Source organism: Solea senegalensis, linkage group LG17 (assembly GCF_019176455.1).
Source record: "Solea senegalensis isolate Sse05_10M linkage group LG17, IFAPA_SoseM_1, whole genome shotgun sequence".
In the NCBI taxonomy this organism is placed as follows: domain Eukaryota; kingdom Metazoa; phylum Chordata; class Actinopteri; order Pleuronectiformes; family Soleidae; genus Solea; species Solea senegalensis.
The window spans coordinates 20083678-20102301 of record NC_058037.1 but is presented as its reverse complement, the minus strand read 5'-3'; the positions used below and the strand labels follow the sequence as shown (position 1 = coordinate 20102301).

Here is an 18624-nt window from a genome sequence, read left to right as displayed (position 1 = left end):
CTTGTCACATAAAAGACGAGTTTGCTCTGACCTGGTAAATCATTGTCACACAAATGTTTAACAGATTATCATGACTTTTTTTTTCACCACTCGTTAATTTTTGGGAGACTTAACAGAGGCACTTATATAAATGTAGAGACCCTTTCATGTGAACTAGATCGCAGCTGCGGTTCAGAGGCAAAGTCGACAAAAACAAAAGCCACATCGGCATTTGGATTTTAAACATGAGGATATTAGATGTGTTTCTCCACACCTCCACGTCTGTCTCACTGCTGGGGACTCTGGTTGTCCTGCTGCAGCTCCTGCGCTCAGGACGTCAGGAAAGCCAGACCGCTTCCTCTGCTGGGTAACCTGCTGCAGCTGGACCTCAAGAACCTCAGCCACACATTGCTGATGGTAATGAAAGCCACTGGGTTGTGTTTATTGTTGCACTATTGGATTTTCACTTCAAGGAAAAATTCACGATGTCTGTGAAGGACAGTCAGGTCTTTCAATCTTCAAGGTTTAAAAACTGGAACTGAAGAACTGTCTGAAAACAAAGTCCAGTCGCTTATAATTATACTCTTAAATGTCATGATAATCACATTTCTACAGCATGTAAGTGAGATAAGAATAACTTGTTAGTTTTATCTTTTTATCCTGAATCCGGAAACTTTTTCCACCAAAATCTCTTCATTTGTGTCTTGGGCCGCGTTCATACATCCATTGTTTACTTTTTGAATGATGCTGCTGACGAACAGGCGAACAAACGCTGCCAAAAACAAAACCACCTCACAGGAGGGAACATGAATTATCACTCACACATGCTCTTTGTTTTTTTTATTGCATAAGTTAGGCTCAAAATAATATAGTAACATTTACCATTTGTATTATTCATTCAAATGAGTCTTATTATTTCAGATGTTAGAGGCTTCTCATCTGAACACAAGTTGGGAAGTCAAACCTGTGTTTGTTTTCAGTTTTCAAAGAAATACGGATCAGTGTTCACCGTCTATTTTGGACCCCGGAGAGTGGTGGTTCTGGCCGGATACCAGACGATAAAGGAGGCTCTAGTGAACTACGGCGAGGAGTTCGGAGAAAGAGACGCAGATCAGATTCTACAGGACGTCAGCCAAGGACATGGTGAGTCTGAAGACTGAACCTTTCAGCGTTTAAACCACAGGGTTTCATCTGCACTCAATTTATAATTCACTGTCTTTTGTTGAAATGCCTCGTCTCAGGGGTTTTATGGTCCAATGGAGATAGTTGGAAAGAAATGAGGCGCTTTGCTTTGACAACGCTGCGAGATTATGGGATGGGCAAAAGGGCATGTGAAGACAAAATCACTGAGGAGTGTCGGTACCTGATTGAAGAGTTAAAACGACTCAAAGGTAAGTGTTGTACAATACTGAGATGAAGTTCTTACTTGCAAAAAACAATTCCAACGTCAATGTGACTTCGCAGTAAAGTAAAGGTTAAATAAAACATCATCTGCATAAAGATCATGGAGCTGTCACGATCCTTAAACTAAACTTCACATGTTATTTACAAAGACATAAATAATATCAAATGTAAACATGCTAGCGAACTGGGAACATTGTCACGTCATCTGCATAAAAACACACCAGCATGTTGTCAAGGAATTGGAACGTTCCTCAACCAAACGTCCAGTGTTTGGACTTGAACAGGTCTCAAGAGAACTTTGCAGTGAATGGGATGTTACTCTTTTGAAACCTTTTGCCAAAATGTCACATTTCGGCGTTTTCCTCTGTATAGAAAGCACAAATCAAACTTTTCTCATGGTTTGCTCAAAAGTAAAAATAGCAATAGACTGACTTAAAAAGCCCAGTGTGTAGGATTTAGTGGCATCTATGGGTGAAGTTGTGCGTATATGAGAAACTACGGTGGCCCTCAGGTACCATAAAAACATGACAAGCCCTTCTTCGAGCCAGTGTAAGATTTGTCGTTTCTATGACTTTGTTTTTCTTTGTCTTTTTTTGTGTGGTTGAAGGTCAAGCCTCAAATATAACCAAACCAATTCACTCCGCTGTCTCTAACATCATCTGCTCCATGGTCTACGGCAGCAGGTTTGAATACGATGATCCAGAGTTTACGTCCATGATTGAGCGAACCAACCAAAACAATCTTCTTTTGGCCTCTCGTTCCATTCAGGTGTCACTTCACATCATTGTCTATCTGAGTCAATGAATCAACAGTTGACACTGATGTAAACACTGACGAGTATTTGTGATTTCTTAGTTGTACAACATGTTTCCCTGGATTGGTGTTTTGTTTGCCAACAAGAGGAAATTTGACAAATTGGCTGATGCCAATAAGAGACAGAACCTAAAGATCTTTGGTCGCCTGACAGAGACCCATGACCCGCAGATGTGCAGAGGATTCGTGGACGCCTTTCTGGTTCGCAAGCAACATCTGGAGGTTTGGAAGCACTTACAGTATATGTACTTTTAATGGCTATAGTTCTCAGTGAGTATTTTAACCTGCAGTTTTTACATTTAACTTTTAGATTAAATTATAACCCTGTTTGATATAAAGATTGAGTACCTCACAGTATACAATGAGTGCTTTATGGCAGCAGTCGTGAGCAGCCATGTGGTCAGGACAAATGTTGAGCAAAACCCCAAATAGTCACTGGTAATAGGTCAACTTTGGTCTTCCTGTGTGGCTGCCAATTTTTTAAAGTCCAGATTCCAAAAATCCCACCAATGATTTGAGCTACAAACAAACCCGTCTAATTTATGATGCAACATATGTATCCAAGGTCAAAGTTATCCGTGCAACCTTCTGTCAGTGTTACGGATACTGATTAACCCTTGAGGTGCACAGGTAGAGCTGTTTGCATCCCAGTAGACATTTGTCAAGCGGCTTCACCAAGAATAACACCTTGGTGAAGGTTCTGACAATCCCCAACCTATTCTATACACTGTGTGCACCATTATTAGGCAAGTGAGTATTTTGGCCATATCATCATTTTTATGCATCTTTTCCAACTTCAATTCAATTCAACTCAATGTTATTTGTATAGCGCCAAATCATAACATACATTATCTCAAGGCACTGCACATAGACAACATCAAAGAGAGCAGAGAACCCCAACAGTTCACACAATGAGCAAACACTAGGCATCAGTGGAGAGAAAAAGCTCCCTCTTAACAGAAGAAGAACCAGGCTCAGAGATGTGCGGTCATCTGCCTCGACCGGTTGGGGTGAAAGGAAAAACTTTAAGCTGTATAAGCTTGAGTGCTTATTGGATTTAAGCATACCAGGTGATGTGTATTTGTGTAATGAGGGAGGGTGTGGCCTAAGGAGATCAACACTTTATATCAAGGTGTGCATAATTATTAGGTAGATTCTCTTCTTCAGGCAAAATGGGCCAAAAAAGAGATTTAACGGACTCTGAAAAGTCAAAAATTGTAAAAAGTCTTTCATAGGGATGCAACACTCTGGAAATTGCTAAGATATTGGGGCGTGACAACAGAACCATCAAACGTTTTGTTGCAAATAGCCAACAGGGTCGCAAGAAACGCATTGAATTAACTGCCAAAGATTTGACAAGAATCTAACGTCAAGCTACCAGGAACCCATTGTCCTCCAGTGCTGTCATGTTCCAGAACTGCAACCTACCCAGAGAGCCCAGAAGTACAAGGTGTTCAGTGCTTAGAGACATGGCCATGGTAAGGAAGGCTGAAGCCTGACCACTGAACAAAACACACAAGTTGAAACGTCAAGACTGGGCCAAGAAATATGTGAAGACAGATTTGTCAAAGGACTGATGAGATGAGAGTGACTCTTGGGCTTGTGGCTGGATCATTAACGAACACCGAGCTCCACTTCGACTCAGACGCCAGCAACGTGGAGGTGGGGTACTGGTATGGGCTGGTATTACTAGTTGGACCTTTTCGGGTTGAAGATGGCCTCAAAATCAACTCCCAAACCTACTGCCAAGACACTTTCTTCAAGCAGTGGTCCATGATTTTTATGCAGGACAATGCTCCATCGCATCATCGATGTACTCCACTGCGTGGCGAGGCAGTAAAGGCCTAAAGGATGAAAACATAATGCAACCTGTCCTCCAACTGAAATGTACATATAGGTCGTTTTCTGAAAACGTGACTGTGGGTCGTTTTCTTCAAACCCCTGAATGCGACGTAAAGATATGTTTTTACTAGTATTTAACTCGAATATGCACAGATGTTACTGAGGGTAGGGTTAGGGCAAAAAAGACAGGGTTAGATAGTAAAAATTAAAAAATATTAAAAAGGTGGTATAGTTCGGAATCGAAACCATTGTCGACCGCGCTCCGGCGCAAGTGCTCTCGCCACTGAGCCGACTGCCGGTGCCGACATCAGCGAAGCTACTAGATACCGCGTCTAAGGCGGAAGTGGTTGCTGTTATGTATACAACCGCTAGGGGCACTGGTTTTGAAAACGCAAACATAGGTCGTAATTCCTGCATACGCCCTATATGTACGTTTCATTGGAGGACAGTCTGACCAACAGAATGACATGGCCCCCTTCCTCACCGGACCTAAACCCTACTGAGAACCTGTGGGCCCTGCTTATAAAGGAGATTTACAGTGAAGGAAAACAGTACACCTCTCTGAACAGTGTCTGTGAGTTTCATTATTCTCACTTTAACAGATGAAAATAAACAAGTGAGATGGGAAAATTTTGTTTTTTTCATTTAGTTGCATAATAATTCTGCACACTAATAGTTGCCTTATAATTGTGCACGTATATATATTCTCCTAAGAAAGACAAAACCTCACTTTTACTTTCTTAAATATTCAGGTTTGGGTTCATTAACATTTTGGATTCACCGTCTGTAGCACTGTAGTTGTTCAATAATAAAATGAATCCTTAAAAATACAATCTAATGACTAATAATTGTGCACACAGTGTACTGAATGTCTGAATGTTCACCTGAACACAGCTGAGTTCAAATGATTTGCTCAAAGCCAGTTTTCACAACATGAACCTACACAGCTGTTATGACCCTGGGTCATAGGTTTGGGTCTGAGTGGCGGTGGCCTGGAAAACTAAAATAAAACTCCTCAATCTCTGTAAATCCAGGGACATGATTCCAAATCTACATCAAGATTTCCTTGCTTTTTTGTGTCCGTGCAGGAATCTAAGATGACCAACAGTCATTTCCATGAACAAAACCTTCTGATGACCGTTATTCACCTGTTTGCTGCCGGCACTGATACCACTGCGACGACTCTCAGATGGGCTCTTCTGTTTATGGCAAAATATCCACAAATCCAAGGTCAGGAGCTTAGACCACACATTCATGGCGTTATAATAACAACATGGAGCTAGAGAAAAATGCTTGTCCCTTGTCTCTGTGTCTCAGACCAGGTCCAGGAGGAGCTCAGCAGGGTGATAGGAAGTCGCCAGGTGCAGGTTGAAGACAGGAAGGACCTGCCATTTGTTAACGCCGTCATCCACGAGACACAGAGACTGGCCAACATCTTACCCATGGCACTGCCTCACAGGACGAGCAGAGATGTCCACTTCCAGGGTTACGTCATTAAAGAGGTCAGAGTAAAAATCAAAAATCAACGAGAAGATAAAACTACAAAATAATAAATTCACGCTGGTCCATGAAGACTCATTGTCTTTCAGAAACTGTATGATTTCTGTATGAGCTCACACTGTGTGAAAACATCGCCCACAGGGGACAACTGTGTTTCCTCTGCTGACGTCTGTCCTGCACGATGAGAGCGAGTGGGCGAGACCTCACGCTTTTCTTCCCGCCCACTTCCTGGACAAAGACGGACAGTTTGTCAAGCGAGACGCCTTCATGGCTTTTTCTGCAGGTTTGTTTGCTGGAGTATGGTCAGCGCCTGACGGCGTTCACCTCTGCAGTGTTTCTCATCACTGGCCTTCTCCTGAACAGGTCGCAGGGCTTGTCTCGGAGAACGTCTGGCCAGGATGGAGCTCTTCCTCTTCTTCTCCACACTCCTGCAACACTTCCGCTTCACTCCCGCGCCTGGACTCACCGAAGATGAAATGGATCTGAGCCCTTGTGTGGGCTTAACCCTGTGCCCTCCAGCTCATAAGCTTTGTGCTGTCCCCTGTATGTGAGGGATATCGTTAGGTATCATCTGCATAGAAGTGATTAAAAAGAAAACTGTACAAATGTGTGTTGCCCTGTGTATTTGAGAAGTATAGTTATGATGAGGTATCATCGACATAGAGCTCTGACTACATATGGGCACATACATGCTGCCATCTAGTGGTTGTTTTAAGTCCTGCTTATTGAAGTGTGTCGGTCACAGCGGACACATTTACGGTCAACAGTTTTGTCCCTTTTAGAGTTTAAATCAGGTCATTTTAAGTCATTTTATCTTTAAAGAAACTTTTGCACTACATTTTCTTTTAAGAGGTTTTTCCTCTTAGTTGTTTTACTTTTATGAGCTGACCCTAATAAATGCTGACTCAGCATTTCCAACGATTGTCCTATTTTTATTCTTACTATTATTGTTATTGTTTTTGTTATTATTTTAATAATAATATCATTGCCATTTGGTCGCCATCTTTTCCTACGTCTTTCAGCTGGTTTCAGTCACTTTTTTATAGCAACTATAAAAACCGCTTCTTAAATGTGAATATTTTCAGGGTTTTTTTGCTCCATAAAACAAATAAATGCACAGGTTTGTCCACAAACTTTTCTGACATTTCATGGACGAATAGATTCATCAAGAAAGTGTCCTTTTGTTCATGTCAACAACTTGTGTGCTGCCTCGCTTCATAGTCTGTGACTGTTATATTGTTTTTTTCTCTTATTATTTGCTGTTAATTCCATTACGCTGAATTTTCTTCAGCGTAATCTTGGTTACTGGAAGGGGAACGACCAGTCATCGCAGTTACCCAAGGACGTCAATTTTCAATCAGTTTGAAAGTTTGGAAATATGTTGGAGGTTAACGTCATGAAGGTGAGGCCAATTATTTTTTTCCATTCATTTTTCTTGTTTGTTTTCAGTGATCAGTGATCCACAGATGGGCCGTGGGAGATTTGTTTAAAAGTTTTAAAGTCACAGAATTCCTGTATTATTATAACAACCAGCAGCGTCGCCCCCTGGTGGTTCATTGCTATGTTCATTCTACTTTCTTGGCTTAACTTTTCAAACAAGAATCCTACAGGAATATTTTTTATACAAATGTATGTTAATAGTTTGCCTGAAAGCCACTGACCCCTGCAGGTGACCACACGTCACTGCAGTTATCCGAGGATGTCGGTTTGAAAGTTCAGAAATACGTTCATCTTTAATGTTGCAAAGGCGAGGCCAATTTTTTCATTAGTTTTGAATCCTTTTGATCGGTGCTTCCCAACCACTGGGTCGGGACCCACAAACGGGTCGCAGCATATGTTTTAAGGGCCCAAACATTTTTTATTTATTTCTTATTTGCAACCAGTGTAATATCTCTGGTTTGTCTGGAAGTCAATCACAGAGTTGGAGTGACAGTTTCCCAGTTTTTAAAACTGTATTTTACGCCAACGTCACAAGATTAGATCCTTGTGTGTTTTTCCGACCTCCAGATTGTCCTTCTGGACCAGGAACGCGTCCACGAAGCCTCTGCACGTCTGAGGACGAGTGTCTCTTTCAGACGGCTGAACATCTGCAGGTTCTGTTTGTTGTTGGCGTCGTCAATGCGATGGATTAAAAACACAATGAGTGGAGAATTTATGACTGCAGCGGGGCTGCAACAATTAGTTGATAGTTTGGTAATTTCTGCTGTAATTTCTACTGGACTCTACTCAACGGGGCCCACAACCCATAGCTTGGGGAACCACGTATCACTCTGATGATGTTGTTCGGTGAGTGTCGAAGCCACACAGAAAAAGACGACATTGCAGAGACTTTTGTTGAACTTTCTTTGACATGTCGTACATTAGCATTCGCTCCCTCAGTGTGAGATTATATTTATTTCGGGCGTCCAGGGCCCCTAAAGTTAACCGTTAGATCATCTTTTGTGTTTTTGTGTCTCTTGTTATGCTGATGACGATGTTGTTTCTGTGGCAAAGTGATCCGGTCTTGGCTAGGTCTCACTTTTAAGAGTCTCAGTGTGACTTCCCTTTCAAAATAAAGGTGACACAAAGGTGATATTTCCCCTACAGGAGGGGTCCTCCATATCCGGATGCGACTGGAAGCTTGAACAACTAGACTCATCTGTTTTTCTTCTTCTTTATAAGAATACATTTGCTACCTTTAAATATGATAAGACATTATCAATAACCACTCACCATGCCCCTGATTATATTCATGTACAATCCGCTTCTGGTCTCTTCCTCTAAACTCGTCTGCGTAGTTGACGAGCGCCTCCTTCACCGCCTTGAATCCCGACAACACCACCACTTTTTTCTGTCCCATAAAGCCTCTGAACACTGATCCGTTTTCCTTGGACCACTGACATAAGGACACACTGTTGTGTTACACAGAGCAGAAGCAGCAGGAGTGTGGATGAGAAAAAGGTCTTTACCTCCATGAATGTCTTCTGAGGTTTCTTGTGGTCCAGCTGCAGCTGGTTTCCGAGCATGGGAAGTGGTCTGGGTCCTGGAGGACGCCTCCTGCCATCCTGGAAGCTGGACCTGGAGGTGGAGACGGTGGAGAGGAGGAGGAGGAGGAGGACGGTAGCAGCCCCTGACCGGGAGACGAAGAAAGCACCAGGCGTCTCCATGTCTCAAACAGACGTCAGGTGAACGTGAGTGGCTCTACGTGTAGAAGGTGGAGCCGCATCATGAAGCGGTGAATCATTGTAAGACATCACGATAAATGTTAATCATCACAGTGATTCGACATGTCAGGTTCTCACGGAGCGACCGAATGTCTGACGCGCTTCACATCACTGAAGACTGTCAGTGATGTGTGTTAGTGTTTAACATCTGTGCTTGGCCATGACTTTAATAACGGATTAACTGCGGAAGCGTGAGCTCACATTAATGATTGTTCTGCAGAAATGGACGATGGCAACATTAAGTTTCTTATCCTCAGGCAAAGTTAGGGGGAGAAAAAAAGTTGAGATTTCTTTTACGAAGCTACAGAAGCGACAAAGAAGAAAATATGACCCATAGGAGTGTTTCTTAATGTAGCGACCCCAGTGGTAGCACTGATATGACACCGGTACTTGTTGTTAATGTTAGCGATTGTTAGTATTAGGGTTAACAAAGACTTGGCTAGGCACTAAGTTACACACAATAACACAAAAAAATTACTTGTCAGTGTTCTATTCAAGTTTTCTTGAATAGAACTTCTCTAACATTTAAACAACTTGTTACAGTGAAATTTGCATTTCATGAACGAATCTATGATCTCGTGTCACACTGACCTGCACACTTACTGTGTTACAGACCATCATCTCCCCACAGCTGGGTGAGAACTTTGCCTCCGCCTCTACAGAACGCACACATTCCACTTTTGCCACGGTTTGTAAAGTAAAAAAGTAAAAAATGTAAGGTAAAAATAGCAAGAGACTGATTTTAAAAAGCCCAGTGTGTAGGATTTAGTGGCATCTATGGGTGAAGTTGTATATCACAACCAAAAGAATTCCATCTAAGTGCGTTTATTATTATTATTATTATTATTATTATTCTTGGAAGCTGCGGTTGGTGAAGGTTCTCAGTCGTCCAGCTCATGATCTTCTTCAGATGTTGGCTGTGGCTCACTTAAAATAGACTGTCACACTAAACAATGAAATTCTTAATTTGCATGTTCCCCATAATCACTACTGTTGTGTTTGTTCTATATAGCTAAGAGATGCATTGAGACTCAGTCTAGTCAAGGCTTGTAGCCACGTTTACTGCACTTAATTCAGAGGTAACATACAAACACATAGGAGAACCCAACACTCTAGTGACACCAAGTGGTTGCTCCGAAACACTAAAAAAATATATCATTAAAAAAACTAGAATAAAATCAAGGCTAAATGTGCAGACTAAAAATATATACCCATGTTTAAATATAAACTTAGACTAAATATTTGACTTAAGTATAAAAAACAGAAATAGAATCTTAAAACAGATCTATAGTAAGGCAAGAAGTCGGACAATATTGCACAATTATTTGGGTTTTTAACAGCAGCAGTGTGTGTGAAGTGATGTCGGCAGTTCAGTGTTGCGGGTGTGTGGGGGGGCTGAGGTGTAAAGGTATGTGGGGTGTGTGGTAATGTGTAATGTAAATCTTTACATCTTTTATGATGTTGTGTGCTCTTCTTGTGGCCCTGGTGGAGTAAATGTCCTGAAGTGAGGGGAAGGCTGCTCCAGAGATGGACTGTGCTGTTTGGAGGGGCCTTCTTGTCTTGGACAGTGCAGTTTCCATACCAGACTGTGACGGAGCTGGTGAGGATGCATTCGACCATGCATCTGTAGAAGTTGCTGAGAATTTTGGATGACATGCTTTTTTAATCCTCTGTTGTGCATTGTGAGACCAGGTGAGATCCTCGCTGATGTAAGTTTATTTTTGCTGTGATGCTTTCTGTTGAAGTGTCAGGTATGTGATTAGCATTTTATCCACTGTGATATTAGTGGTTTCATCTACTATTATTCCAACATATCTGCTGTTGGCGATGCGGTCATCAATATCACTGGTTATGGTCTCCGCTAAGGCCTCCTCCATCTGACTGACTGTCTCATGATGGGTGTATGTGTGTGCACTGTTAAAGTTTGGACAGCCGGCAGACTGTAAGAGATTTATCAGGTCAGGATACAGGTGGCTCGGGGTGTTTGTTTTAGCCATATGTAGCACAAACTTAAGTTGTGTTTTTAATGCCTCGTTGCAGGCAACCTGTGATTTCTCCACATGCTTAATCATAGCCACTCTGGTTGAGCACCCTCGAAGCCTCAAGGTGGCTGTGGCTACTTTTGTGGTCAGTTAATGCTGATTTCTGCATGTTCGTGCATCCTCGGACAAATCCGTTGCTAGTATTCACTTTTTTACATATGTCGCAGAACATTTTTCCACTGAACTCTGTACTCCCGCCTAACCTCCTTGCTGCCGCTTCCTTGCTCCGCCGAGTTTTATCAACATTGTTATTGGGCTTTTTAAAGAATTATTGAAGAACGTGTGACCTCATGTCACACTGACCTGAACTAGAACATGATCATGTTTTTTTTAGCACAAAAATGTTTTGATTGCAAAGAAAAGGGTAAATGTTACTTATATTTAGTTCCTTCATCACTTCTTCATCCCCACAGTAGAGACGTCAGAGCTCTCCCTCTTGTCATTCTCTTCTGTCTCCCTGTTACCTTCCTGGTCCTCATCACCAGGTCCAGATCTCAGGACAGCAGTAAGAACTTTCCAGGCCACGTCTCCGCTCGGGAACCTGCTGCAGCTGGACCACAATAAAACCTCAGAGGACATTCACAGAGGTAAAGACCTTGTGTTTGTCTACAGTGTCTACACTCTTTGTTTCAATCATACATGTAACGTTAGAATGTTTCTTTGTGAGACATGGACTGACAGACAGGTCAACGTAAAGACAGTAAAGGAGGCGCTTGTTAACTACATAGAAGAAAGCATATTTTACATAATATAATGTAATGTTATATAATATGATATAATGTAATGTTATATAATGTTATCTAATATAATGTAATGAAATATAATATAATATAATATAACATATTGTGATATAATATAATATAATATATAACCTTTATTTCAGTCACATTGAGACAAGCAAACTAACAAAAACTCATTTGGCACGATCATAACCACAAAGACAAAAACAACAACATCATCAGCATAACACTTGACACAAAAATACAAAAGTGTGATTTAAAAACATTTTCTCCTTTGATAAACACACGGGACCTGTCCACCGGGACACGACTGTATAGCTGTCCCACAGAGAACTGAGTTACAGGACTTACAGGTTTAATATAAAACCTGAGTGCACCTTTGTCCTCACTTGGCTCGTGTTGCATTATGTAATGAGGTGAGCAATCACACTGGTCCAGTAAAGTTTATCATTGGCCAGGACTTAGAAAGGCAAAGGTGAGTGACACACACTCACCTCACACACTCATAAGTGTGTGCACACTTCTTATACATTTGCCACAAGCAAAATTTGGTGTCTCTTATTTTGAAGGAATAATTCATGATTTTTTTTTCCAAATGTGGGAGAGAGAGTGGTTTACAAACTTCTGTTTAAAGCATGTTGAGATAAAATAAACCTGAGAAAGTCTGTGTTTTACCAGTTAAGGCTAAGATGTTGTCAGTGAGACAACCACATTTCTGACCTCCATGGTGACAAAAATTCTCACGTAAATAGAAAACGATATGACACCTGTGGCGTATCACTCTCTTAAAACTCTGTTTATCTCATGGGTTGAATGGTTTCACTCAGACCACATGACACTGCTGCCGCAAAGAGAATCTGTCCGTCACTAGCATTTCTTGACAATTCAGTTCAACTGTCGAGCAGAGAAACCCAACAGTTCACACAATGAACAAGCACTCGGTATCAGTGGAGAGGAAACAACTGGTTCTGTCAGAGATTTCTTCTTCTGTTAAAAGGTTAACAGAAGAAGAAATCTCTGACAGAACCCGGCGTGCAGCCATCTGCCTAGACAGGTTGGGGTGGAAGGACAAATGGGGGAAAGGGGACAGAAAGGGGGGAGAGAAAGGACAAGGGGGTGGTGAGAAAGAGAAAGTATCAAGTTCTAAGTTTAGACAAGACAGTTCTGACATGTTTATAGAACTACAGAGCTAAGATTTATGTAACGTGCATAAAATGATGTTTTACTAAACGTCTGAGGAAAATGATTCGTGTACAGATTCAAATGGTTGTAAATTTGAACAATGTACAAAATCTGAACAATGTACAAAATTTGAACAATGTACAAAATTTGAACAATGTACAAAATTTGAACAATGTACAAAATTTGAACAATGTACAAAATTTGCTCTCGTCAAAATTTACACTGTGATTTGGGTCATGAAAGTCATGAAAGTGTGCAATCTTTAAAAAGTGGGTGGGAAAACTGGGCTACATTATCATTAAAAGCAGCAGCCGCCGCCACAGCTGCAACAGCAACAGCAGCTGCATTAACAGCAGCAGCCGCCGCCGCAGGTCACAAAGAAAGGGAAACTGTGAAAATAGACTCTTTGGTCAACCACAGTTAGTTGATTAGTTTTTTTTGGTTCTGTCTTCTGCAAATACAAAAATGAGACCAACTACATAATGTGTGTATGAGCACAGCTATTTTTATGGCAAACCAATGACTCAATAAAATCACTTTGAGGTTTGATAACAACAACAACAACATGATCATGATTGTTCAGCTAAACCTTCAATCATAACTTCTGTCTCACAAAACCAGACAAAAATAAATAAATGATGTTGTATTAAACTCATGTTTCCTACTTTAGTTCAATGACAGCACCACAAAGACGTTTTGTGTCAACGTCCCAATCCTCGAGAATAGCAACCAGAACCAGCTAAGACAGGTTCCATTCCAACCCAAAGCCCTCATAGACAGAGGCATAATTGGATCTGCTTCAAAACGTGTCAAGTTCTCCACGTAATGATTGTTCTTGGGGGGGCTAACCCCTATTTTTGCAGATATTTGGAAACACCACAACATGAACTGTTTGTAGTAGTCATTTTGAAAGTCCTCAACAGCAGATATTTCCACTGCATGGACTACCTTTTGTCTCTGGCCTGGAGTCGTGGACCCAAGACTCAACCAGTTGGATCTGCTTCAAAGAGTGCCAAGTTCTCCTGCGACACCAGCCTGGTGTACTTTTGCTTAGGGGCCAAAAGCTGTGGCACCCACTGGGCATAAACCTGTGGGATGCCAATTTTGTTGTGCACAATGTTCTCCACTCCTTCACGGGAGATGCTTTCACAGGATTGGCTATCGGATTAACTGTCTGTCATCCATCACTGTGTGGTGAACACCAATGTTTTCATGGGTGGTGACTGTGGCAGAATGTCCAGACCTTGGGTCATCTTCAAGGCCTTCTCTACCCCTCTTGAATTCACCTGCACACATGTTGAAGCAGTTGATAATTCATTGCAACCATGTCAAAATGATCGCGCATCGGGGGCTAACGCCCATTTTTGCAGATGTTTGGTAACACCACAGTGCCATATTTTGTCCATGTTTGTTAAATGCCTCTAGTCCTCTGTTAGCTATTACATGTGTGATAATCTGGAAGTAAACAGTGCAGTGAGTATCACAACAGGTTGAATTGAGTGCATCCCAAGTTGCACAGCTTTGACATAACTTAAAGTCTACGCTTGTACATGATAATTATAAATAAATAATAATTAAAAAGACTCACAGGATGAATGTTTTAATGTATTACAATGTCATGACTTTTCACCCCAAATTGATTTTCCCAAAAACAAAATGAGACAAACATTTACCATAGTAAGTGGGACATAGTTCCCTGTGTGTGTGTGTGTGGTGTATTATTCCAGCACTACAGCAATCTCTGCACACTCTAGTTTTCTGATCCTAAATCCTCATAGAGACATATGTCCATAAAGATAAGAGTTGCCCAGTCTGCAGTTGATATTAAAGTCACTGATATTTGTTTAATCATTGATTTGATAATGATGGTGCAGTTTAACATCCTATCATGACAGTGCTTGAATGGGTACGTGGGTAACCTTTGCCATTCTCTCCTCCTCCTGTCGTGGGTTGGGTTTTGTGTCTTTCTGGCAGCTACAAAAGGCCTCTGTCCGTATGTCAATACACTGAAAACCAAACTCAGGCAGGTACACGATGGGGATATTTGAGGTTGTGTTCCAGTCGTCCCTCAGCTCTGGCTCACTGTTGGGGGCTCTGCTGGTGCTGCTGCTCGTCTATTTTATTTCTACGTGGAGCTTCAGCTCAGAAGGGAAGGGCAATGAACCTCCAGGACCAAAACCACTTCCCCTGCTTGGAAACATGCTGCAGCTGGACCTTGATAGACCCTTCAATACCTTCCTGGAGGTGAGGATGTGGCTGGAGTTGGTCTCCTGTAAGGTAGTTTGTGGTGTTGTCTGCTTCCATCTCTCATTACATTACTCCCTTACCCTCAGCTTTCCAAGAAATATGGACCAGTGTTCACCGTCTACCTTGGATCTAACAAGGTGGTGGTTCTGGCAGGATACAAGGCTGTGAAAGAGGCTCTTGTCAACAAGGCTGACGAGTTTGGGGAAAGAGACGCTCCACCAATCTTTAAGGAGACGTCTCATGGACATGGTAAGAACAAGTAAGCAAAACACAGAGCTTTTCTACGTCGTCTTCCTTCGCCTACTGTGTTCATTATACGTCCTTTCAGGGGTTGTCTGGGCCAACGGAGATTCATGGAGAGAAATGAGGCGCTTTGCTTTGACGAACCTGAGAGATTTTGGAATGGGCAAGAGGGCTTGTGAGGACAAGATCACTGAGGAATGTGACTACCTCGTTGAAGTGTTTAAGAAATTTAAAGGTCTATGATTTAAAAAAGAAGAAACAAGATATCCTCAAAAGTATAAAATCTTTTTTTTAATTTCCCATTTGTTTTCTTTTGTTGCAGGTGAAGCTTTTGATACCACTGCGCCAATGAACTGTGCCGTCTCCAATGTCATCTGCTCCATGGTCTATGGCAGCAGATTTGAATATGATGATCCAGAGTTTACATCACTGGTGGAACGAACAAACCAGAACGTCCAGATTGCGGGCTCTGCATCAATGCAGGTATTTCATTAAGACATTAAGACCTTAGACTTTGACCAAATTGTTCCACTCAACTGATTAAGTTGAGTTAAGATGTTGTCTATATATATCTTTTTCAACAGCTCTACAACACCTTCCCATGGTTGGGTAAACTGTTATTTTATAACAAGAAATTCAATGAAGCTCTAGACGCCAACATCGACCAGAACGTACGGCTGTTCGGTCGACTGAAAGAGACCCTCAACCCACAGATGTGCAGAGGGTTCGTGGACGCCTTTCTGGTCCGAAAGCAAAATCTGGAGGTCAGCAAATGTACCACAACTTTCTTTTTATTATTATTATTATTATTATTATTATTATTATTATTTCAAATGAAATAAGAGTAAGAGAACTCGACTTCTGCCCTTCCTCTGGACTCTTAAGCCTAGCTACCCACATGATTTTCTCCACATAACGATTGCACCAAATCATCACATGACCACAACCGATCAGTGACCGATCAGTGCGTCTTCCCACTTAAAAAGTAGACTCACAAGTGTGCAAGTAAGAAAACTGCATGAGGAGGTATGATTAGTTATTCATTCAAAATAAAGCAACATAGCTCGTGTGTTTGATTGATTGTTCTGATTCGTCGTTATGTGCAGGAATCTGGAGTCGGCGACAGTCACTTCCACGATAAAAACCTCCTGATTACTGTCATGAATCTCTTCACCGCTGGCACTGACACAACAGCAACAACACTGAGGTGGGGTTTCCTGCTGATGGCCAAGTATCCAAAGATACAAGGTGAGGAACTTGGACACGCGTACACTCCTTAACCCTTAGCCCTAACCCCCCACCCCCGTTTGCATTGTTCAGATTCTCATTGAGGTAGTGGGGTCTGGTGAAGTGTAAGGTCAAACTGAGACTTTTGAGGGACACAATTCAAACGGAAGGTATGAAGTATTTCCCAGATCAGCCATAAAGCTCATAGCTGAAGTTGGTTGTCAAAAGGCTACAGTTAAGTCGATCTGGTGCAGTCTCTTGAACATACCATAAACTGGTGCACTAGACTCCTCAGATGTGGAAGACGTTTCCTGACAAGAGAGAAATGGAATTGGGCCCAAGCAGCAACATCTTCTCTATCCACAGACCAGGTCCAGGAGGAGCTGAGCAGGGTGATAGGAACTCGTCCAGTGCAGCTTGAAGACAGGAAGAACCTGCCCTTTGTTGACGCCGTCATCCATGAGACCCAGAGACTGGCCAACATTGTCCCCATGGCACTGCCTCACAGGACGACCCAAGACGTGACCTTCAATGGTTACAGCATTAAGAAGGTCAGACTGGACAGACATATTAAACTCTGTATAAATTCCTCTTCCACCTCTATTTCTTTCTATGCTCTGACACAGTCACTGAACTGAAATACCACTGAACGGGTTGGGATTCAGCTCATGATCGCCGGCTTTCAGCAGCGACATCGCTAAATACACCAGACTCCTCTGTTAAATATGGACATTTTAGACATTTCCTTTGCTAAATGTTGGAGATGAACACATATTTTAAGGGATTTTTAAGTCTTTTTAACTGATTTACAGTTTGGCTTTGTTCTCTTCGATTCTCGTGTCGGTCGTCGTGCTCATGACTCTTCCAGTGACGACACTCTCTGACCAATCAGTTGCCAGCAGTCTGTTGATGTCACATTTCACATCAACAGCTCGCTTGGAGTCTTATCCGAGCAGGTCCTAAAAAAAACACCAGGTACCAGGTTCCATCGCGGATGAAAAAGCAAAAAAAAATGGATTAGATTTGAGTCGAGCCATGGTGGAACTGTCAAAGTTAAAACAACTACTTATTTCCTTCGAAATGTCTTTGTGATAAACATTTGATTAGTTGTGAACTTTGAAAAGTTATTGTCTATAGCAGCACTACTCTGAAGTCTGGATATGGCTGCGTCATTCATCTGAAAACGGGCTCTGTCAAGCAAAACGATCAGACCCAACTGAGGGAGCGTTTGTGTGTATGCAGCAGCAGAGCAGGGATGGGCAGACAAAACTGCTGAATGGCCGGGTTCTTTTGAGCAGTAGAATTCACTCCCTAAACTTTTCATGGTCGAGCTTCTTTGTGTTTTCAAACTGTTTGCGCGGTCGTCTCACTTTACTAGCTCATTGTTGCTGTTGCGTCTGTCACTCCCTTCCTGTGTGCAGTGCGGGAATGTCGCCGGGTGACACGAGATCTAAACACTGAGGGAGTCATGCAGAGTTGATGCACTTAATCAACACTGTGTGAACTTGTTTGACATCATTTATATTTAAATGTTAAGCTCTGCAATTTTAAGCGACTTAATTCCTTTCTTGTGAACAGGGAACCACAGTGTTTCCTCTGTTGACGTCGGTCCTGTACGATGAGGATGAATGGGAGAAACCTCGCTCCTTTCATCCCGCCCACTTCCTGGACAAAGATGGGAAGTTTGTCAAGCGAGATGCCTTCATGCCTTTTTCTGCAGGTTGGTGTGATCGGGAAACTTCTCACTCTATGTTCATGTTCACGTATTCAAACACGTGACGTGGATGTTTCTGAACCGCTGTCCGTGTCAACAGGTCGTAGGATTTGTCTCGGCGAGAGTCTGGCCAGGATGGAGCTCTTCCTCTTCTTCTCCACCCTCCTGCAGCGCTTCCGTTTCTCTCCTGCTCCTGGAGTCTCCAAGGACGATCTGGATCTGACTCCACGCGTGGGATTAACCCTCAACCCGTCACCACATAAACTGTGTGTTGTCCCCCTTTGAAAATGCTTCTGCATTCGGAAAAAAAAAACCCATGTCCCAGTTATAAACTTTTCTTTTTCTTTTTCTTTTTCTTTTTCTTTTTCTTTTTTTTTCTTTATCTTTTTCTTTTTCAGCCGTCAAATTGAGTTCCCTCTTGACTTCAAAAAGTTTTTTTTTGTAAAATAAAGTGTTATTGAGGAGAAAGTGGCTCTCAGTATGTGAGT

At 42.0% G+C, this 18624-nt stretch overlaps 2 protein-coding genes and 1 pseudogene across 2 annotated transcripts; 2 read left to right on the top strand and 1 right to left on the bottom strand.

Annotated features, from left to right (window-relative positions):
* The first annotated feature begins 158 nt into the window (after window positions 1–158).
* LOC122783914 lies at window positions 159–18486 on the top strand (annotated as a pseudogene).
* LOC122783912 (cytochrome P450 2K1-like) lies at window positions 5136–6140 on the top strand. Its single transcript, XM_044048877.1, has 4 exons — window positions 5136–5268; window positions 5356–5540; window positions 5680–5821; window positions 5902–6140. The coding sequence occupies exons 1-4, from the start codon at window positions 5136–5138 to the stop codon at window positions 6087–6089; spliced, it is 648 nt and encodes a 215-aa protein (XP_043904812.1). The 3' UTR covers window positions 6090–6140.
* Window positions 6016–8714, bottom strand: LOC122783913 (cytochrome P450 2K1-like). Its single transcript, XM_044048878.1, has 3 exons — window positions 8487–8714; window positions 8251–8413; window positions 6016–6079 (listed from the first exon to the last, which is right to left on the bottom strand). The coding sequence occupies exons 1-3, from the start codon at window positions 8682–8684 to the stop codon at window positions 6039–6041; spliced, it is 402 nt and encodes a 133-aa protein (XP_043904813.1). The 5' UTR covers window positions 8685–8714; the 3' UTR covers window positions 6016–6038.
* Window positions 18487–18624: the final 138 nt, after the last annotated feature.

Coding starts and splice junctions, on each gene's coding strand:
- LOC122783912 (XM_044048877.1), top strand. CDS start 5,136: ATGACCAACAGTCATTTCCATGAACAAAACCTTCTGATGACCGTTATT. Junction 5,541..5,679: donor AGGGTTACGTCATTAAAGAG/GTCAGAGTAAAA, acceptor CATCGCCCACAG/GGGACAACTGTGTTTCCTCT. Junction 5,822..5,901: donor CTTCATGGCTTTTTCTGCAG/GTTTGTTTGCTG, acceptor TCTCCTGAACAG/GTCGCAGGGCTTGTCTCGGA.
- LOC122783913 (XM_044048878.1), bottom strand. CDS start 8,684: ATGGAGACGCCTGGTGCTTTCTTCGTCTCCCGGTCAGGGGCTGCTACC. Junction 8,414..8,486: donor CTCAGAAGACATTCATGGAG/GTAAAGACCTTT, acceptor TCCTTATGTCAG/TGGTCCAAGGAAAACGGATC. Junction 6,080..8,250: donor TGAATATAATCAGGGGCATG/GTGAGTGGTTAT, acceptor CCTCACATACAG/GGGACAGCACAAAGCTTATG.